The sequence below is a fragment of the Crinia signifera genome, chromosome 12 (assembly GCF_055691185.1).
Source record: "Crinia signifera chromosome 12, ASM5569118v1, whole genome shotgun sequence".
Classification (NCBI taxonomy): domain Eukaryota; kingdom Metazoa; phylum Chordata; class Amphibia; order Anura; family Myobatrachidae; genus Crinia; species Crinia signifera.
In genome coordinates, this window is record NC_139228.1 from 35,427,400 (window position 1) to 35,450,900 (window position 23,501).

The following is a 23,501-nucleotide window of genomic DNA, read 5'->3' on the forward strand; positions in this document are numbered from 1 at the left end:
ATTCTCATGCCTGCTCCCTGTGTACTGCATCCTGTGACTTCCAGTGTATGACCCAGCTAGTACTTGGACTCTTGCTCAAGCCTGCTCCTTCTTTACCTGTATCTGTCCGCAAGTTCCTGACCCGGCTAGTCTGACCATGAGCATTCTAGAACTTACCCTGCCTTATACCCAGTGTTAACCAGCGCCATGTGGGAAACTTGATCAGGGGGACCGTGACCGCTGTACCTAGGGTTACCACCTCATCCCTTTAATTCCGGACACATATTAATTACACAGGTTCTGTGGCTGGCTGACTACAAGACTCCATTTCACCTGATTTTAAACTGCCACAGAACCTGTGTAATTAATATTTGTCCGGAATTAAAGGGATGAGGTGGTAACCCTAGCTGTACCGTGTGCAGCGAAAGCCCAAATCCCCCTTGGAGGGGTCACTGGCAAAAACCATCAGTACGGTTAGACTCCGCACCCCTGAGTCAGGTCAAACCAATTCCCGGCCTGATATTCACCATTCCGAGTTTAAAACCGTGACACCTGCTAGATGCTGGACAGCTGATACAGGTGCGACTCGAGGGGACTTAGGGCCCAATTCAGACCTGATCGCTGCTGTGCGAATTCTCACAGTGGTGGATTATGGAAACACTGCGCATGTGTATGGCCCGTGATACGCATGTGCGATGCGCGCTATCAAAGGAATGCTGCTATTTTTATCTTTCTCGAGAACAGGCATTCCCAACCACGGTCCTCAAGGCACACCAACAGTGCAGGTTTTAGTGATCTCCAGGCTTCAGCACAGATTGTTTAATCAGACTCACTCTGGTGCTAATTAAGTCACCTGTGCTCCAGCCTCCAACTATGTTGTATTCCTATTTATGTTTGGAGACAGTGCCACACTGGCCATTTGGTACTTCTATCAAATGCCAGAAGGGCCAATGAATGGATGGGCCGGTACATCCACACAGAGAATGAGGCCTTCCAGGTCTCTACTTGTCCCCCCCTTCAGTCCCACCGATGGCTGGTTTACAGGCCCCCCTGACCCTTGGTACGCCACCATGAGCCATGCACCCCCCTCGCCGTTCCTGTTTGGAGGCAATGTACCCCCCGCTAAAGAAGTCCCAGGAGCTACATATATATATATATATATATTGCCAGATTGACAAAAATTAGGTTAAAAACAAACAGAATTCTAGAACATATTGTAAACATTCAATTCATAATGATTTTATTATTCAGGTGTAAATTGGTCATTGCGCTCTGTAAAACTATAATACAAAAACATTGTTCATTTCCCATAAACATATTCACAAGTACATCATTATACCTATGCTTCTGCTAAAGAAAACAATGCTTGCAAATTCCTATGATACCAAAATTGTGGCTCTTAAATATACAACTTATTTACATTGTGATTTCTTAGGCTCTAAAGATGCATAAAGATCGTTCTCTTCTTTCCCCATTGTGCAGCCTTAAAAATTCTGTACAAACTTTTAATGAATTCCGATTTGTATAAATGTTATCATGACTTTGCATAAGACAGCAGCTTGTGCCCGCTGTTGTCACGTTTCTTCTTGCATACAGATTCGGGAGGATTTAGCTAATGTGTTCCTCCAATATTTCTCCAATGCTATTTAGTCCCCAGCCCTAACCACAACATATGTCTGGAGACGTTGTCACTTTGCTGGCACTACTGCAGCCAGGAAGGCACTTTGCCCCATATAGTTTATGAGTGCCCAATATAATTTTTTTCCAGAATGCTATCACCTTTTTAAAAAAAATTCGGATTCCAAAATACTCTTTTTTTCCCTGACCCATCCGTTACATCACCAAACAATACACCCAACACACGTTGCCAAATTGCTTCTTCCTGGATAATTGCCTTGTTCCCCCTCAACCATCTCCATCAATGGTGCACAAACAAGTGTCTGGCAGTGTACTCCTTACGCTAAGAGTGGTAGATAGGCTTATATGTGAGAAAGTATGAGACTCAAGCCACTGACATCCTTTTTTATGAGTTTTTGAAGGGGTTAATTTAGAATGCCTTGGTTCCTAGGAGTGTAATGGGCAGCCAAAGCCACGTAATAGAGGCTATGTCTACAGCTTGACAATGGTTTGCTGCTATAATCTCAGGAGAAGAACATCTAGAAATTGGTGAGAGCAGTTGTTGGAAAGAGGTGGAAAGCTGTCGGGAAAAAAAATCGGGACTAGATTAAAGGAGGGATGACAGGTGCGGTCGTACCGGTGCCCCACACATTGGCCCTTATTCTGATCGGTGCGGATATTCCCGCATTCTTACGGTGCGGTCCGCACGCCACGGTGTTTTGCCGCGTGCGGCCATCGTCCGTAGAAACGCCCACGTGTCCTCCGCATTCGGACGGACTCACTCTTTAAGAACAGGGCGTGTTTACGGACGACATACAAACCATGCGTGTGCGGGAGAAACACTCCGATTCGGCACGGTATTACAGAGTATTACAGAGTATGCTCGGGAATACCGCATCCGAACGGGAGCCAAGCGGTGCTACCGCACGTAAGCGGAGTATTTACGCCAAACAACCCACTATGAAGTATCTTTTGCTATACATCACATGACCCACTTATTCAATTACCTATCCTCATGGATCCTGTGGGTGTTTAGTACGGGTTCCTTGAAGCAGCAATGGTTTCAATTAAAGCACTGACAAGCGTCCTATTAGTGAGTAATGAGTAAAGGAGTAGATTCTATTGGGTTCAGGTGTTAATGGTTGTAGTCATTAGGCGTACGTTCGCCTACCGCATGAACGAGTGGTGTCCGCAAAGCAATAGTACACTTGTGGACACCGCACATTTCTGGCCTTTTTGATCGCGTGCATTCGGAGTGGTTTCCGAATGTACGCCCCCCAACATAAGTGTACTCCCCCGTGTCCGCCCATGTTTCCGCCCCGTTTTGCCCACTTTGAAACTACGCCCATGTGCCATTCCGCATGACGCCCATAATACGCCCATATTTCCCGACTGATTGCGGCCAACAGTTTTGGACGGGATTTTGCCGAACTGGTACGGAGTCTAGGCGTGGCACATGCGCGTTGCGTTCTCCACGCATGCGCAGACGGCGAAAAGACGCGATCCGTAAGAATGCGGTAAAGTCCGCGTCAATCAGAATAAGGGCCATTGTTATTTGTATGGGAGCACCCCCCTCTGGTAGCTCAGCTGTTCATTGACATTGGCCGCTGAAGAGGTCCTCAGTGTAGTCGCAAAGGATATTGGTATTACATGATAATACATTAGAATTATACTTAAGCTGGGTACACATATGTACAATCGTCGGGCCGTTCTTCCGATCTGCGGACGAACGGCCGTTCGATTGTATATATGTGTACGCTGTCCCGATCCCTTCGTTGCGATCGATAAACGGCCAAAAACGCTCTTGGCCGTCCACGGTCGGTCGGTCGCAGGTTCTTTGCTGCTTAATATTCTTCCGACAGGACGGCTCCATATCGAAAGAAAAGTGACATGTGTACGCACGTTCGATCGATATGCAGCCCGTTCCTGCGATCATTCCTCCCAAAAGCAGCACGCCCATGTGGGTGTTGACTAGCTGCGTCATCCCTCCATCAGCGCAGCATGTAAACAACAGGAAGTCTTCTCCCCCGTACTTTCCGCGCCATGCTGTTAAAGAATATTCGTTGTATGTGCATTCCTTTTGAAATAAATAATCGTTGTGTGTGCATTCCTGACAGATATAGTTATAGAAGATAGATAGATAGATAGATAGATAGATATGTGATGTTCATTGTTCTGCATAAACACTTAACATTTATTAAGAAATACTGACAAAAAATACTGTGAACACTTTGTTTATTTGGGTGGTCGGACCTGAACAGAGTATCACATACAGGTGCTTGCGTTAAGGTGTAGCAGGAACGCCCACCCACCCAAAAAACATAAAAACACATTTGAACATGGTGGTGTATGTAGTGGAAAGCGGGCCCACGGCAGCAACGCATCACATGGGAACATCCCGGCCTGCTCACATGTGATGCATTGCTGCCGTGGGACTGCTTGCCATGACATAAGTGCCACGTGTGAAGGTTTAGCAGGAACGCCCACCCACCCAAAAAACATGAAAACACATTTGAACATGGTGGTGTATGTAGTGGAAAGCGGTCCCACGGCAGGGGTGGAGGTAGAGCGCATATTTTATGAGACGCTGTACCGGGCCCGTGTGGGGACTCTGTCCCGGCACACACGTCTCACCGATGAGACCCCTCTGCCTAGGGTTGAATTTCAACCCATCAGCCCAGCTCCTATACCCCAACAAGCGGTATTTCACCCGGTGCAATATCCCCAGTATCAACATTTACAGCCACCAACTGGGCAAAGGCAGCACCAACCGGCAACGTTGGCTAATACGCTCCCACCAGGTCCACCTGGTGGCCCCTTCCAGAGTTTATTGGAAAGTCCATCTCCCTCCCAACCACCGATGGATACAGGGGATTATGGGGTGGGACAAGTTTACCACCATATGTAAATATTTTATATAGTTTATTTAAGTGCATTATTGTTTTAAATATTTTTATGTTTAAGTATTTCTTTATTATTTATTTACTTGTTATTTATGTTATATTTTTTATAAGTTTATAAGTTAATAATTTATATAAAAATTAAAAATTCTGTAATCTAGTTGGTGTCCGTGTGAAAATATCATTTACCATGCAGGGTGACTATAGGGCACAGATATACATACGTACAAAGTACCAGGAGAAATTGGCATAGAAATAGGTGTGGTGGAGCAACTACTTGCTAGTACATAAACACCAGTACTGGGTACAGTCTGCACTCCAGGTGCCGTGGCATTGTGCCCTCCAGGAATGCCTGGCACCTGAGTACTACCACTCACTTGCCGTGATTCGGCCTCCACCTCCCCCTCCTTGCTGCAAGAAGACGCAGAGGACAACTTGTGCGGAACTGTGAGTATACAAATTTTATTGGCAAAATATTGATTATTACACACCAAAAAACAATATATTTACAATGACAAAAAGGTACATTTTTAAGCAATCATGTCATTCTGCCACTCCACAGCCCCAACACCATTGAAATAATTCAAGTACTCGTCTCTTGACAACTTTGCTTGCGTTGATGCATTTCTGGTGTTTAAATTAGTTGCCAAAGCTGTCAGACCAATAGGCTCGTCAACAACTTGGCTCTCGTCCACTGTAGCCCCCAGTTGTTGTGTGTGCACCGCTTTTCTGCGCATGTAGTTGTGCAGCACACAACAGGCCAGCACCACTTTGTCAATCTTATCTAGGCGCAGATTGATGGGACTGTGAAAAATTCTGAATTTATTACTTAGAATCCCAAACGCATTTTCAACCACTCGCCTGGCACGTGACAGGCGATAGTTAAAAATGCGTCGTTCCCTGTTCAGTGCCCTTTGTGGGTAGGGTTTAAGGACATTAGGGTGCAATGCAAAGGCCTCATCCGCCACAAAAACAAAGTTCAAACCGTGCTCATTTTCAGTCCGCTCTGGCAGATTCAGTTCATTTTTTTTCAGTTGGTCGTGGAAAAAGGTATTCTCCAGGGCTCCTCCATCTGAAACTCTACCATTTTTCCCAATGTCCACAAATACAAACTCGTATCGGGCATTAGCGATGGCCATTAGAACAATGCTGAAGAACCCCTTATAATTATAATAAAAAGATCCACTCTTTGCAGGGGGCATGATCCTGACGTGTTTGCCATCGATAGCTCCACCACAATTAGGGAAATTCCAAAGATCACGGAAATCACGTGCAATATTTTGCCACTCCTCCTTGGTCGATGGAAACTGCAATATAAAAGTATATGCGTATTAATAATCTGTTGGGTTGATTTTAGACCCATCAGCCCTCCCCCATTGCAGCCTCAAAGCTATTACCCGCCTTATCAAAATGACCCCCCACCCACTGGTGTAAAAGATTAAATCAACAGGCATTGTAAAGATATACATATAGGGTACAGGTATGTGCACAGCTATACATATGGGGGACATGTATGTAATTTCCATATTTACCTTCATGTATTTGTCCTGTAGAACTTGGACGATGGCATCACAGGTGTCTGGTATTATCAACCCCATCGCTTGAGATGATATTGCGGTGGTGAATCTCAGGTCGGCAAGGGTCCTGCCTGTTGCCAGGTAACGCAGCGTTGCCACCAGTCTCTGCTCTGCAGAAATAGGCCTCCTGAAATAGGTGTCCTCTCTCTCTATTAAAGGGGTAACCAGTGTCAGCAGCTCCATGAAGGTAGCGTCATCCATACGGAGATAATTCCTGAAATCATCAGGATTGTTCTCCCGTATCTCCTGTAGCAATGGCATGTGGGAGAAGGTGTCTCTCCTCAGAAGCCAGTCTCTGGTCCAGCAGCTCCGATTCTTGGTCCTTTTTCTTTTTTTAATAGCCCGCAATCTAATGGCCATAGCAGCCAAAATGCACGCACGAGCCTTCCTTCTCCTCAAGCTCATAATTAAAAAGGCCCAAATGCACCGATAGACGAACGAACGTACGTACGTATATCCAGTACAGCTAGCAATGATCTGAATAGTCACGGCTCTATTCACTGTACTACACGAACGATTCTTTGTTCCGTGATCACGCCTCGTTTTGGTATGCTCTTTTAATCCAGCCCATTATGATAATGTTGTGTACATTTTTATCGTGCGAATAGCCAGAACGGGAGAGTGTGTACGGTGGTACAATCTTTTTCTTGCGATTGTTTGGACGGGAGTACATCGGACGTCGCAAGTAAAATTGTACATATGTGTACACGCAGATCGGTCGTATGTTTCGGACGGCCGAACGTGTATTCGGTCGATCGAACGGTCGCAAGAAAAATGAAATTGTACATATGTGTACCCAGCTTTAGATCCCTCTGTAACAATTAGGGGATATCCAATTAGCCCTGACATGACACGTTACTGCCCATTTCATGAACATGACCGTTGATGATTCTCTACCTTCCATATTTTCTGTAAGTCTGGTACCTAAATAGACCAAGAAAGCAGAGTTGTTCCTTGTAGGCAATAAGAATCAGCACTACTGTAGACTGCAGGTAGTCGGAACATAGAGTAGGTTCTGCAGTACAGTACCAGGCACACGCTGTGTGATATGTGACTCCAACTAAAGCCTCCTCCGTGTTTAGTTCTAAAGTCCCCTAGGCAATTTTGAGGTCAAAGTACAGTAGCTCAGTTTTCCACTTCGTTGAGCTCAAAATCTCCAAGCGTGTATGGCTGAGCGATGAGCGCTGATAAGCAGGGTCAGGTGAAAATCACGCATTTTTTGTTGTTGTTCTTTTTCTGCACCCAAATTGGCTAAACATATGCAAAAATATTATTTTTTGCTTTTCACGTTGGAGCATAATTATCCCATCACCTGTGCGCTCAGAATGCCTTTTGTGGTAATATGGCCCAATATAAGGCAGCGTCCTGTCATGTTGCCTTTTTCAGGGAGCACACGGGTTTTGTGTCAGACATATAAAGGTTGCATAGGAAAAGGGCAGTCAAATAATTTATAGATCGATTTTTTTTTTTTTGGACAAGCGAAAAATCGTCACTTGGATTGAATAGGTTGCATGTAAATGCAGACACATATCCCTCAGTGTCTGCAGGGATGCAGCATACTGTATACCCTGCTCTGATGACAGGAACTAGGATAACTAGATATTATGGTGTCTAGTTTTCAGGTTGACATGGAGACATTTTCTGAAGCTTTAAAGAAGAGATGAGGTTGTGGGGTAATCTGATACCTGCTCATCCAATGACTCAGCGTCATACACTGGGTCACTGACATGAAGTATTCCCTCATATAACAGTTGCCAGTCAGCCTCTGAACCTGGTGAAGTGGTCATCACAGGATCGAATGTCTACATCATGTGACTGTCATGCATCCTACCCTGGGGTAACCACAAGGTACATACATACCACCTCTGTCATCGTCCCCTCCCCCTCGTCTGCACTGCAATACATGTGATGCAGACAGAGGTTTCCCAGCCTTTACCACATTTCTTCTTTATTTAAATAAATACAGACAGAATACCTTCTGTTTTTCGGGGAACCATCTTTACTTTTGGTATGGAAAACTTTTTCATGGCTCTGAAAAAATAAGAATGAAAGAAATTACACATTTTCTTTAGTTGGAATAAAAAAAAAAATCTGAATAAATGTTTCAAAATATAAATGCGAAAAAGAAAGTGCGAACAATCTAGGTTACAGTATGTGACTACTTACAGTATGCTGGGCGTTCCCATGGTAATTTGGTAATAACGCAGGTGCTCGGGATCATGGGCAGCTGACGTCACCAGAAGTCAGCTGCCTGCCCTCTTCCCTAACAAAGGTAACCGCAAATTGAAAATAGGGATTGCCATCGATGACAATTTTGCAACTGGCCATCGATAGTGCTAAACTATGCAATGGCTGACCATCGATATTTTTACATATTGATGGTCATCCATTGTGTTTGATTGATTGGCCTGTGGGCCAATCAAAACACGGGGCGGGGCTTTGCGGGTGTCGGGGGCGGGGCTATGCTCCGTGTCCGGGCACTTTGAAAAAAAAAAAGCAAAACATCGTTTTGCTGTTCCATCGATGGTGGGAAACCCTCTGGTTCTCCCCCTTTGATGGCAAAAGTATTCGACATCGGCCATGAACCATCGATGATTTCAAATCATCGATGGTCGATGGCCATCCCTAATCAAAGACACCAAAGAGTGTCTTAGATTTGCGTGCATCTTAAAAATCATTAGATGTCAGTAACCATCGAAAGATTTCCTTTCCCGCACGCAAGCTGTGAATGGATGTTTATGCTAAACATCTATTTGCACGTGTGTAGGGGAACTTGGCGTGTGAGAGGGGAGAACTGCGTTCATGCGGGTGGAGTGGGGCAGTTAAAGCAATTGCAAAGCTGCAGCTTTGCGTGTGAATTAGTATGACCTACTATAACCATAAAGAACAATAATATTATTATGCTTAGCAAATATTAACAATATCACTTACTACATGCAGAAATACCATCTGTTCAGGAGTATGGAGGAAACCTCCATCAGTCACTGGTCCCACTGCACGGAGGAAAGGTCATGTCTTCCCAGCATGAAAGCCGCTATCGCCACTAGTTTTTCCTCTGTTGTGAAACTACACATCCCAGCATGCCTTGCCATAGCCGAATAGCAAAACTGTGGCAAGGCATGATGGAACTTGTAGTTTCACAACAGCTGGAGGGCCATAGTTTGCACGTTTGCAGCACAGTTAGGGGCTGATTCAGAGATGGATGTGTTTCGCAGTTGGCCGATGTGCACATGAACAGGAGCTTCACTGTGCACGTGCAGATCTGGGGAAGCAGAGTCGCTAACAGTGTCCTGATAGCCGCAGCATGATTGGCACCCGGGTCAATTGCAGGGGCTTAGGATTCGGGAGTGAAATCCCGGGAAGAACCTTTTAGACATATGCTAGTCCCGGGTTGATGTGCGTTCGTGTGGAAAAAAAAAGAAGAGATGGTACTTGTTTCCTAGCACGGCCACAATCGTGGGGATCGTGTACCTTTAAGTTAAGGTACACAATCCCCACGATGGACCCGATTTCCTTTGAAATCAGGTCCATTTTGCCGGCAAAGGTACAAAATCGGCGGCATCGCGTCGGTCGGGACCATTAACATTGGTCCCAACGCGACCGACGCGATGCCCCCGATTTTGCCATAGGCTTCAATGTTAAAATATTTTTTAACATTGAAATCGTGAGGATCGCGTCGGTCTTGTGCCATTATAATGGCACAAGATGAGATGGACTTGATTAAGTCCATCTCACATTGAAAAAAATGTGAAAAATGTGAAATGGGCCAATATGACCCATTTCACATTATAGATGTCCCCGTCGTCTCCCCACGATAGACGCCAACCCGAAGCATGGCGAGCGCGGCGAGCCCGCGAGGGGCGGCGGTGCGCGTCCTCCGACCTTTTCATTCCCCTACTATCCACGTCGGCGTGGAGTTGAGAATATATAGTGTGGCGAGCGCAGCGAGCCACCGAGCCTGAAGCGTGGCGAGCGCAGCGAGCCCCGCGAGGGGACGCGTATACCTGTGAAGTTATACGTGTCCCCTCGCGGGGCTCGTTGCGCTCGCCACGCTTCGGGCTCGGTGGCTCGCTGCGCTCGCCACACTATTCTATTCTCAACTCCACGCCGACGTGGATAGTAGGGGAATGAAAAGGTCGGAGGACGCGCACCGCCGCCCCTCGTGGGCTCGCTGCGCTCGCCACGCTTCGGGTTGGCGTCTATCGTGGGGTGGGGTTTACGTCGTAAAATTTGGGGGTCTAGGGAATATTTTACATTGAATCCAATATAAAATCGGGTCCCAGGGACCCGATTTACATTTGATTCAATCAAAAAATCGGGTCGGTCGCGTCGATCGCATCGCATGCGACCAAATCGCATGCGATGCGATCGACGCAATTTTTCCGACACGACCACCCCGATGTAAATCGGTGTGGCCGTGCTAGGAAACAAGTACCGAAGAGTTTTTCTCATATGTCTGAAAAGTCACCAGCCCTCTTCCGAAGGCTGGCAGGGGCTGGAGATTCTATCGCCAACCCCCACAAGCATGAGGGTGCTACATTTGTACTTGCCAATTTGATAGATAAATGCTGATCGAGGCCGGAGCTGACATCACGCACCCTCCTTGAAAACGCCTGGGCATGCCTGCATTTTTCCTGACACTCCCAGAAAATGTCGTCTTCCTGTCAATCACACTGCGACCGTGCTGCGAATGAAAAAATTGCTAAAGCTTGATGCTGGCTGGCATCTCACTAGCGCATTGCAGCCCAGAAGTATGCCCAGTCGTTCGATAATCGTCCATCTTGCAAAATCGCAGGGCTGAGATCAGGTCTGAACAACCCCCTTCAAAGCAGGGGAATTATCCCATTTATAGAATAACCCCTTTAAAACAGGTTCTGTGGCTGGCTGACTTCAAGCCTGCACTCCCCATGGTTTTAATAAGCCCTAGAAGCTGTGTAATCCATAAGCATCCTGATTTAAAGGGATAGTATACTTGAATGTATGAAAGTTTTTTTTTTTTCATTGAGAGTTGGGAGTGGAGTTATCCTGGGGTCCAGTTATATGAATATATATTAAGTCAAAACTATGTATATCTACATATCTATATATGTATATCTATATATCTAGATATATATAGATATATATATAGATATATATATATATATATAGATATATATAAAATGAAACTTATGTTTAGTACCTCATGAGGAGACTTGTGAGAATCACCAAACTTTGAGTGGGATCTGTTAGGAGATGGAGCTCTTTCAAATAATCTGTCGATTCTGTCATCATAGCTGTATTGATTGGAAAGATCAGACATGTTGCAGGGAGATAAGTCCTCAAATGAGACGTTCTGCTTGCACCTGTGCTGGCAGATCTGTCTGCCGTGGCACTACCTCGATTGCAGACAATGATGGGTTGCTGTTAGGGAAATAGAGGGCGTGTCATGTTTCTATGGGGACTAAAACACTACCAGCCTTTATGCCTTATTGTTGTGGTAACATGTCACTATGTGCATGATGCTGGTAACATTGATCTTCATTCACAAATAAAATGATTTATTGCATGACAGTGCTCCATGCCGGTCATATTATTATGCAACAGTAAAGGCCTACAATTGTCTTCAGGAGAGATACGGTCGATGGGTTGACCACATGATGGTCGACACTGTTAGGTCGACAGGTGTCTAGGTCGACATGGCTGAAGGTCGACAGGTGTCTAGGTCGACATAGGACAAGGTTGACAGGTGTCTAGGTCGACACATGCGTTAGGTCGACATGGGTTAGGTGGACAGTCAAAAGGTAGACATGGGGTTTTTCACAGTTTTTTTTGTTTGAACCAACATGTACTGGCGGTATTTCATGCCCTACCATCCACTAGGGCGTGGTGGGAGAATAAAACAGTGTGCCGTGCGTAGCGAGGCACCGTGCCCGAAGCATGGCGAGCGCAGCAAGCCATGCAAGGGGACTTGGTGCATTTAAAACTGTGTCCATGTCGAATGTGTCGAAATTCGAAACAAAAACAGTGAAAAACCCCATGTCGCTGAGCGATTGGTCGCTGAGCGATATATCACTCAGCGACCAAATTGCTGAATGTCCGGAATTCATCAGCGACCAGCTGGGGGAGCCGCTGGACGCAGGAGTGCTCAACGGCCAATGTAGGGCCCTGTACGCATGGGAATATGGTCGCTCAGGCTGAAATCGCTCCATATGTACCGGGCTTGACATCCAGGCTACATAAGAGATGGTTAAATCATAATAACTACTCATTAAGGAACAAGTCACCTGTGCTCAAGCATTGATATGACTAAAGCCTGGACTGTAATGGTGCGTACACACTGGCTGATAGATTGGTCATTCGATTGAACAGCCGATATATCGATGCACCATAAGCCAGTGTGTACAAGTGATATATCTGTGAATGGCGTCCTTCACAGTTATACCCCACCTTCCTCTCAATCAAGATTCATCACTGTTTTCTGTTGCTGGTTGGCCTCGCGCATGTGTTCTACAATGAAGGTAGACAGTTAATAGGTCGACACAAAAAGTCGACATGCACTAGGTCAACCTTGACAAAAAGTTTACACAAATAAAAGGATCAATATGGCAATGGTCGACACATAAAAAAGGATGGCATATTTTCACAATTGTTTCTATTCTGTTTTTACTTTTCCATGATTTACCATCCACGTGTTTTAGAAATCCATGTCGACCTTTTTTTCTGACAACCTTTCCATGTATCAAGGGGGTAAGGAGATGGGGAAGTACCGGCGTAAGTACTGTACTTTTCTCTTTCCTTGTAGCACGGCCTTTCCAATGTCCAACTTTCCCTTGTGCCAACCTTTTGTCAATGTCTCTACATAGTGCTTTTGTCAATGTCGACTTAGGTGATACTTAATATTTGCGGCTTACTCCTGTTTTCAGGGAAGCACACATAGCTTGATCAATGGCCCCCATCCCATATGGGTTTTCTCATAGGGGGTTATTCTGATTATTTAGGTCCCCTGTGCGTTCGCGCAGGGAACCAATGTTTTGCAGCCCCCTGCACCAGTAGATTATGCAAATGATTCATTCGCAGCCGTGCATGAAATCGTGGCGGCACTGTGGGCGGCGTTTGATCCACGCGCAGTGCTGCGAAATTCGCAGCATTGTGTATGGACCAGAATAAGGCCCATAGTTCATAAAAATTAGCAGATAAAAGGAAAATGTCATTACCCTGCACAGTGCTTGGTCTGTCCCCATTGTTAGCTAAATTTGGCTAATTCTACTCTGGAATGGAATGGGAAGATGTTCCTGTTCCACTGGGGCATCAAGGGGAATGGGGATCCTGTGAGGGGGATTGGGCGACCCCACACGCAAGCCCTGTAGTAGCTGCACACCATATAGTTACACCACTGATTACACACCATATAAAGTGTTACAAAATCTACTTTGTTTATTTAGACTGTTGGCTAATGTGTTTTTAGAGCTAATATTGATTGTGTAAACACAGTTCTGAAAATGGTACAGTAAATGATCAGAATAAGGAACTGAACTACTAAGCAAGGTGTGGAGGGAAGGGGTCGCGTCAGGACTAAAGAGGGCGCACAGTTCAACATGTATTAACACAAAAATATTAAGCATTTCCCAATGTTCTCAATTAGATATAAGAACCATTTTGAATACTAAAGGTAATCAGCGATTAGAATGGGGCCGAAAACGGGAGCGCGCACCCGGCGATTTATCCCTGGTGCGCACTCCCATCACTGGCAATATCGTTTCCTGCGACCATATTTCCAGCGATTTCAGCCCCTATCGCCCCCGTGTGTACACAGCTTTAGTTGTTGAAAGGGTTAACTAATTTGGGGTCACAAATTAACAATTAACAATTGAAACCAACAGAAGGTGGTCACTTACATATGACCCACTTGTATTTTCCATGGCCCAGCAAGCTTTTGGGCATGAAATAAGCTGCCGAAGTGGGGAAATGCACCATATTGTACCATTTTGAACAAGTAGCTGTGGCTTTGCTAGAGCTAGAGGGCTTTATTTACTAAGAAGGGTTTTATTGAAGATGGGATGTTGCCCATAGCAACCAATCAGAAGGTGCTTTTTATTAATTTAGCACCTTCTAGAAGATAACAGATAGAATTTGATTTGTTGCCCATAGCAATATCGCAGGGCTGACGATTATTAACCCCTTCACGACAATTGACGTATATATACGTCATGGCCGGGAAGTACTTCCCGACCGTTGACGTATATATACGTCATGGCTTAAAACTGTCACTGCGTCTAGAGACGCAGTGACAGAGGGACGATGTCTGCTGTCCCTGACAGCAGACATGTCCCTGCATGCCCAGGGGGGGCTGCGATGCCGCCCCCCCGTCGCCGATCGCTGTGATTGGCTGTTCAGTGTGAACAGCCATTCACAGCGTTTTCCTGTGTCACCGGCGAATAACGTTCGCCGGTGACACGGGATCGGAGGTGATTGGTGCTGTAAAGTACAGCACCAATCACCGCGGGGTGTAAGGGTGACACTGGTGTCACCCCACCTCACCCCGCCCGCCCCCAAAGGCCGTGATTGGTCCGTCGGACCGACGGACCAATCACAGCCGTGGAGGGGGGTTTAAACTAACGGTGACTGCACTGCAGACGCCATTCCGGTCTGGAAAAGCGTGCAGTGCGGTCACCGTGCCCCACCTGCCGCCTATACTGACCAGAACCCTTACCTGATCATTGATCATTGATTTTGTGACATCCTGTGCTGCATCTTGTGCTGCATCTTGTGCTGCTGCGATTTATTAGATAGATAGTTAGAGAGAGTTAGAGAGAGAGAGATAGAGAGAGATAGAGAGAGATAGAGAGGCCTAGTGCTATATTTTGTGCTGCTGCAGTGTGATAGAGCTATAGATAGAGAGATAGAGAGAGATAGAGAGAGAGAGATAGAGAGAGAGATAGTGACAGATTGTGCTATATATTTTTTATATAACTGAAAGAGATAGAGAGAGATAGAGAGAGATAGAGAGGCCTAGTGCTATATTTTGTGCTGCTGCAGTGTGATAGAGAGAGATAGAGAGAGAGAGATAGAGAGAGAGATAGTGACAGATTGTGCTATATATTTTTTATATAACTGAAAGAGATAGAGAGAGATAGAGAGAGATAGAGAGGCCTAGTGCTATATTTTGTGCTGCTGCAGTGTGATAGAGCTATAGATAGATAGAGAGAGATAGAGAGAGAGAGATAGAGAGATAGTGACAGATTGTGCTATATATTTTTTATATAACTGCTGCAGTGTCATAGAGTGATAGATAGTGAGAGATAGAGAGAGATAGTGATAGAGTGCTAAATTTTGTGTCGGCTGCCCCCGCCTTTTTGTGCTGATCACTATATCTGAGGTGATCAGCAACTTTTTGGGGGTACAGAGGTTTTTTTTTTTTATATATACCTGTCAGTACCACCAAAGGTTGTGCACCTGCTGCCCCTCACTGGTAATCAGTGTCGCATCACTGATCACCTTTTTTTATTTTTTGTGAGTGCTGTGGGGTCTTTTTTACATTTTTTTTTTACACACACTGTGATTTTGTGTGTGTCCTGTGGCCACTGTGCACTGATCAGTGACGTACATCACTGATCAGCTTTTTCGGCATAGGGTTGATCTATTTTTTTTTTTTTTTGATCAAATTCCTGTTGCCTTTGAGCGCTGTTCAGTGACGGACGTTACTGACCAACATCTGTGCTCAATTTTTGGCGCAGGACCTTTTTTTTTTTTTTTAACCCCTTCCATTTTTTTTTTTTTTAACCCCTTCCATTTTTTTTTTTTTTAACCCCTTCCATTTTTTTTTTTTTGAACCCTTCAATTTTTTTTTTTTTGTATTTTTTTTTTCTGCACTACATACACAATACACACTACATACCCCCTGGGTTGAAATAAAGTTTGTACCCCCCCCTACACTATACACGTGTTGAAACATTTCACTACCAGTAACACAAAAATATAAATGGCATCCCAAATGTCATCCCAAATGTCGTCCCAGTCATCCAGGAGAATGTATTCGGTGGAGGAGGCATATGCCATGCTTGCATCTGACTCTGACACAGCCAGTGAGGCAAGCGGGGAATTTGAAGGATTTGTCTTAAGCTCCTCTTCCTCCTCTGATGATGAGGGACCCCCTCAAAGACGCCCCCGTAGAGCAGCTGAGACCCCCCCCCCAATAATTGATCTCGTATGGACCCCACCACCAGACAATTTTGAGCCCCAGGTTCCTGAGTTTTTGGCCATCCCAGGAATCCAATTTGATTCAACAGGTCTCAGAGAAATTGACTTTTTCAAATTATTTTTCTCTGATGATTTTATAAATTTAATGGTGGACCAAACTAATTTATATGCCCAGCAGTTTATTGCTCAAAACCCCACGTCATCATTTGCTAGGTGGACCCCTGTAGATGCAGTAGAGATGATGACGTTTTGGGGTCTGGTGTTACATATGGGCATAGTAAAAAAGCCACAAATTAGGCAATATTGGAGTACAGATGTTCTGTACAGCACCCCATTTCACCGTATGGCCATGCCCCGGGCTCGTTTTGAGGCAATCCATAAATTTATACATTACACCGATAATGCACAGTGCCCACCCAGAGATGATCCCACCTTTGACAGGCTATTCAAAGTCAGGCCGGTCATTGATCATTTCAGTGCCAAATTTGCAGAGCTATACATCCCTGATAAATGTATTAGTATCGACGAGTCCCTTATACATTTTAAAGGAAGGGTTAAATTCCGCCAGTACCTTCCCAGTAAGAGGGCAAGGTATGGCATAAAAATGTATAAGCTGTGTGAAAGCACCACAGGGTACACCCACAAGTTTAGGGTATATGAAGGGAAGGATTCAAGAATTGAACCACCAGAATGCCCCCCCTCCCTCGTAGGTGTTAGTGGAAAAATTGTCTGGGATTTAATGCACCCCTTCCTGGATAAGGGTTATCACCTCTATGTGGATAACTTTTACACCAGCATCCCCCTGTTTAAGGCCCTTGGTTCAAGAGGTACAGCAGCTTGCGGTACTGTGCGCAAGAACCAAAGAGGCCTCCCCAAAACGCACATTGCCCAAGTAATGAGAAGGGGTGAAAGCAGGGGAATATGCACCGAAAATATGTTGTTGGTCAAATATAAGGACAAGAGGGATGTCCTTATACTGACAACAATTCATGGAGACAGTACCACCTCCATCCCTGTACGAGGTACCAGTACCCACACCTCCAAACCAAATTGTATCCTAGATTACAATAAGTACATGGGCGGAGTGGATCTTTCAGATCAGGTACTAAAGCCGTACAGTGCCCTGCGGAAAACAAATATCTGGTACAAGAAGCTGGCCGTGTATATCATCCAGATGGCACTGTATAACGCTTACGTGCTATTCCGTTCTACCGGCCAGAGGGGGACATTTATGCACTTTCAAGAGGAAGTCATAAAGAGCCTAACATTTGGGAATCAGCAGGCAGAGGGCCCCAGTACTTCTAGTACTGGCCCCCGTATTGTACCAGGGCAGCATTTTCCCAACGAAATCCCCTCCACTGCAAGAAAGGGCAGGACACAAAAAAGGTGCAAAGTTTGTTATAAAAAGGGAATAAGAAAGGAAACTATTTTCCACTGTGAAACTTGCCCCGACAAACCCGGCCTATGTATAAAGGAGTGCTTTAAAATATACCACACATCTATGGATTATTAGGTTCATCATTTCACCGTGCTTCGGGGGTCTTGCTAATGCCACATAGCACCCACCATTCATTCCACCAGAATCTGAGCTGCAAAATCCAAAAATCACTCCTTCCCTTCTGAGTCCTGCCATGCACCCAACTGGTATTTTTTGGTCACATGTGAGGCATTGCCGTACTCTGGAGAAATGGGGGCACAGATTTTGGGGTGCTTTGTCTCCTTCATTCCTTGTGAAAATGAAAAATTTTGAGCCAGAAGTACATTTTTGTGTAAAAAAATGTATTTTTTTCATTTTCACTGCCCAGTTGTACCAAAATTGATGAAACCCCTGGGGGTTTGAAATGTACACTATACCCCTAGATGAATTCCCTGAGGGGTGTAGTTTGCAAAATGGGGTGACTTGTGGGGGGGTTCCACTGTATTGGTAATGCAACATAGCACCCACCATTCATTCCACCAAAATCTTTGCTGCAAAATCCAAAAATCACTCCTTCCCTTCTGAGTCCTGCCATGCACCCAACTGGTATTTTTTGGTCACATGTGAGGCATTGCCGTACTCTGGAGAAATGGGGGCACAGATTTTGGGGTGCTTTGTCTCCTTCATTCCTTGTGAAAATGAAAAATTTTGAGCCAGAAGTACATTTTTGTGTAAAAAAATGTATTTTTTTCATTTTCACTGCCCAGTTGTACCAAAATTGATGAAACCCCTGGGGGTTTGAAATGTACACTATACCCCTAGATGAATTCCCTGAGGGGTGTACTTTGCAAAATGGGGTGACTTGTGGGGGGGTTCCACTGTATTGGTAATGCAACATAGCACCCACCATTCATTCCACCAAAATCTGTGCTCCAAAATCCAAAAATCACTCCTTCCCTTCTGAGTCCTGCCATGCACCCAACTGGTATTTTTTGGTCACATGTGAGGCATTGCCGTACTCGGGAGAAATTGGGGCACAGATTTTGGGGTGCTTTGTCTCCTTCATTCCTTGTGAAAATGATAAATTTTGAGCCAGAACTGCATGTTTGTGTAAAAAAATGTAATTTTCCATTTTCACATCCCAGTTATACCAAAATTGGTGAAACCCCTGGGGGTTTGAAATGTACACTATACCCCTAGATGAATTCCCTGAGGGGTGTAGTTTGCAAAATGGGGTCACTTGTGGGGGGGTTCCACTGTATTGGTGCTTGGGGGGTCTTGCTAATGCGACATAGCACCCACCAAAATTCCACCAGAATCTGAGCTGCAAAATCCAAAAATCACTCCTTCCCTTCTAAGTCCTGCCATGCACCCAACTGGTATTTTTTGGTCACATGTGAGGCATTGCCGTACTCGGGAGAAATTGGGGCACAGATTTTGGGGTGCTTTGTCTCCTTCATTCCTTGTGAAAATGAAAAATTTTGAGCCAGAACTGCATGTTTGTGTAAAAAAATGTAATTTTCCATTTTCACATCCCAGTTGTACCAAAATTGGTGAAACCCCTGGGGGTTTGAAATGTACACTATACCCCTAGATGAATTCCCTGAGGGGTGTACTTTGCAAAATGGGGTGACTTGTGGGGGGGTTCCACTGTATTGGTGCTTGGGGGGTCTTGCTAATGCGACATAGCACCCACCAAAAAACCACCAGAATCTGAGCTGCAAAATCTAAAAATCACTCCTTCCCTTCTAAGTCCTGCCATGCACCCAACTGGTATTTTTTGGTCACATGTGAGGCATTGCCGTACTCTGGAGAAATTGGGGCACAGATTTTGGGGTGCATTGTCTCCTTCATTCCTTGTGAAAATGAAAAATTTTGAGCCAGAACTGCATGTTTGTGTAAAAAAATGTAATTTTCCATTTTCACATCCCAGTTGTACCAAAATTGGTGAAACCCCTGGGGGTTTGAAATGTACACTATACCCCTAGATGAATTCCCTGAGGGGTGTACTTTGCAAAATGGGGTGACTTGTGGGGGGGTTCCACTGTATTGGTGCTTTGGGAGTCTTGCTAATGCAACATAGCACCCACCATTCATTCCACCAAAATCTTTGCTGCAAAATCCAAAAATCACTCCTTCCCTTCTGAGTCCTGCCATGCACCCAACTGGTATTTTTTGGTCACATGTGAGGCATTGCCGTACTCGGGAGAAATTGGGGCACAGATTTTGGGGTGCATTGTCTCCTTCATTCCTTGTGAAAATGAAAAATTTTGAGCCAGAACTGCATGTTTGTGTAAAAAAATGTAATTTTCCATTTTCACATCCCAGTTGTACCAAAATTGGTGAAACCCCTGGGGGTTTGAAATGTACACTATACCCCTAGATGAATTCCCTGAGGGGTGTACTTTGCAAAATGGGGTGACTTGTGGGGGGGTTCCACTGTATTGGTGCTTGGGGGGTCTTGCTAATGCGACATAGCACCCACCAAAAAACCACCAGAATCTGAGCTGCAAAATCTAAAAATCACTCCTTCCCTTCTAAGTCCTGCCATGCACCCAACTGGTATTTTTTGGTCACATGTGAGGCATTGCCGTACTCTGGAGAAATTGGGGCACAGATTTTGGGGTGCATTGTCTCCTTCATTCCTTGTGAAAATGAAAAATTTTGAGCCAGAACTGCATGTTTGTGTAAAAAAATGTAATTTTCCATTTTCACATCCCAGTTGTACCAAAATTGGTGAAACCCCTGGGGGTTTGAAATGTACACTATACCCCTAGATGAATTCCCTGAGGGGTGTACTTTGCAAAATGGGGTGACTTGTGGGGGGGTTCCACTGTATTGGTGCTTTGGGAGTCTTGCTAATGCAACATAGCACCCACCATTCATTCCACCGAAATCTTTGCTGCAAAATCCAAAAATCACTCCTTCCCTTCTGAGTCCTGCCATGCACCCAACTGGTATTTTTTGGTCACATGTGAGGCATTGCCGTACTCGGGAGAAATTGGGGCACAGATTTTGGGGTGCTTTGTCTCCTTCATTCCTTGTGAAAATGAAAAATTTTGAGCCAGAACTGCATGTTTGTGTAAAAAAATGTAATTTTCCATTTTCACATCCCAGTTGTACCAAAATTGGTGAAACCCCTGGGGGTTTGAAATGTACACTATACCCCTAGATGAATTCCCTGAGGGGTGTACTTTGCAAAATGGGGTGACTTGTGGGGGGGTTCCACTGTATTGGTGCAACATAGCACCCACCATTCATTCCACCAAAATCTGTGCTGCAAAATCCAAAAATCACTCCTTCCCTTCTGAGTCCTGCCATGCACCCAACTGGTATTTTTTGGTCACATGTGAGGCATTGCCGTACTCGGGAGAAATTGGGGCACAGATTTTGGGGTGCTTTGTCTCCTTCATTCCTTGTGAAAATGAAAAATTTTGAGCCAGAACTGCATGTTTGTGTAAAAAAATGTAATTTTTCATTTTCACATCCCAGTTGTACCAAAATTGGTGAAACCCCTGGGGGTTTGAAATGTACACTATACCCCTAGATGAATTCCCTGAGGGGTGTAGATTGCAAAATGGGGTGACTTGTGGGGGAGGTTCCTAACTTTTAGCACTTATGGTGCCTAGAAACCTACATGGTGCCTAAAAAAAAATCTCATAAAAAGGAGGCTCCAAAATCAAGTAGGTGCTCCTTCTATTATGAAGCCTGTGGTTTGGTCAACGTGCACACTAGGGCCACATATAGGATATTTTTGAAAACAAAAGAATTGGGGGAATCAATTTTTAGTCACATTTCTCTAGTAAAATCTACTGTATTCGTTAGAAAAATGTATTAAAATTGAAACTCTGCAAAAAAAAAGAAATTTTGAAATTTCACCTACACTTTGTTTTAATTCCTGTGAAACACCTAAAGGGTTAACAAACTTCCAAAATGCTGTTTTGAATACTGTGAGGGGTGCAGTTTTTGAAATGGCATCATTTATGGGGGTGTCTCACATACAAGTCCCTCAAAGTCACATCAGAACTGAACTGGTCCCTAAAAAAATCAGTGTTTGAAATTTTCATGAAAATTTGAGAATTTGCTATTCATATTGTAAGCCTCCTAGTGTCCAAAAAAATTAAAAGGAAGTTGAAATAATGATGGAAACATAAAGTAGACATATGGTCTATGTTAGTTATTAACTATTTTGAGTGGTATGATTATTTGTCTCACAAGCAGAAAATTTAACATTTTGCAAATTGCAAAATTTTCCATTTTTTCACGATATTTTGGTATTTTTCACAAAAAAACACAGACTGTATCGACGAAAATTTACCACTAACTTGAAGTACAATGTGTCACGAGAAAACAATCTCAAAATCACTGGGATAAGTAAAAGCAAAAAAAAGTTATCCCCACTTAAGTGAGACATGTCAGATTTGAAAAAAAGGGCTCTGTCATGAAGGCACAAACTGGCTCTGTCATGAAGGGGTTAAAAACCGTACATGTGCATGGTACACTGTGCGCATGTGTGGGGTCCCCTTCTGAATGGACCATGCTAAGGCTAGCTTTTTGCTGGCCGCTCGCAAGGTAATTCACAGGCGCCTGCCAGCTATCTTATGTGGTCTGCACCCCATTCTGGTACCCAAAATGGCTATCTAAGGTGGTCTGCACCCTGTTCTGGCCCCCGGATCAGCTATCTAAGGTGGCTGTGCACCCTGTTCCGGCAGCCGGAGAGGCTATGGTAGGTGGTCTTGGTGCTCTGTGGCCAGTTCCGCCTCCCGGAACAGCTATTTGAGGTGGTCTGTGTCCCATTCTGGCACCTGGACCAGCTATCTGAGGTGGTGTGCGCTCTGTACCGACGCGGCTATCAGAGGTGGCATGGGTGGTTTCCAACCCATTCCAGCACCCTGACCAGCTATCTAGGATGGGTCGCCATCAAGGGGGTACTGTGGCCACATCTGTCCCGGGCCCAGCCTCTCGGACAGAGAGGGAAGGGACCGGGCCACTCATGCAGCCCACCTAGGGTGGCCAAGCCCGGGTTCGGGATTGGTGGGATCCCGGGATTTGGCCCCCAAAACATCAGAGTTCAATCCCGGGATTGGAGATTCCAATTCCGGGATTTTGGGATTAGACTGCGCGTGCGCAGTCTAATGCCGGGCAGCGTCTGAGCACACGCATACCCGGCAGAGCAGCACTGCGCAGTGTGACCTCTCAGCGTGACATCAGAGGTCACTCTGCGCAGGCAGGCAGAGATCACGCCCGCCCACCTAGCCAGCCCAAAGCAAGCAACTCCGCAGTCCCGCTCCCAGCCCCACACGGCCCCCGGCAGTATGAAGCCGCACTCCCGCCCCCCACCTAGCCAGAAATCAACTCAAGCAGAAACCCGGGTCCCAGCAGTATGAAGCTGCCCACCCACCCAGCAACCCGGCTGCAAAAGTAAGTAAATGCGGGGCGGCCAGCATGTTTTTTTTTATTAGGAAAGCCAATCCCGGAATTGAGCATTTTTTAATCCCGGGATTGAAAAACTGCCCCGGGATTGGTTTCCCTAGGCCCACCACACCCCCTGAGTGCCTCCGCTGAGCTGCCCCCGCTGAAGCCCACTGCTCTCAGAGCACAGGCTTCTTATTCACCTCCAGAAGCTGGTGTTCATTTAAAATGCGGCACCGCCTGAGCCAATTGACCAGCAGAGCCAGACGGTAAGTGAGAGGGGTATTGGTCATAGGGTCGACACAACTAAGGTCGACATGCATTGGGTCAACCACTGAAGATTGACATGGGCTTAGGTCGACATCTGAGAATGTGGCTTTAGTTTAGTTTGTCAGGGTCATTAGGTCGACATGGCAAGGTCGA

General features: G+C 45.3%; 1 protein-coding gene across 1 annotated transcript in view; it reads right to left on the minus strand.

The window, feature by feature from the left end:
• LOC146049524 (coiled-coil domain-containing protein 170-like) overlaps window positions 1–23,501 on the minus strand; it is a 53,739-nt gene that overhangs the window by 29,188 nt on the left and 1,050 nt on the right. Inside the window, exons 2-3 of the mRNA XM_083166061.1 lie at window positions 11,253–11,473; window positions 8,049–8,104 (exon numbers count right to left, since the gene is read on the minus strand). Of these exons, the coding sequence (XP_083022187.1) occupies window positions 8,049–8,104; window positions 11,253–11,372 (176 nt within the window). The 5' untranslated portion in view covers window positions 11,373–11,473. The remainder of the gene's footprint in view (window positions 1–8,048; window positions 8,105–11,252; window positions 11,474–23,501) is intronic.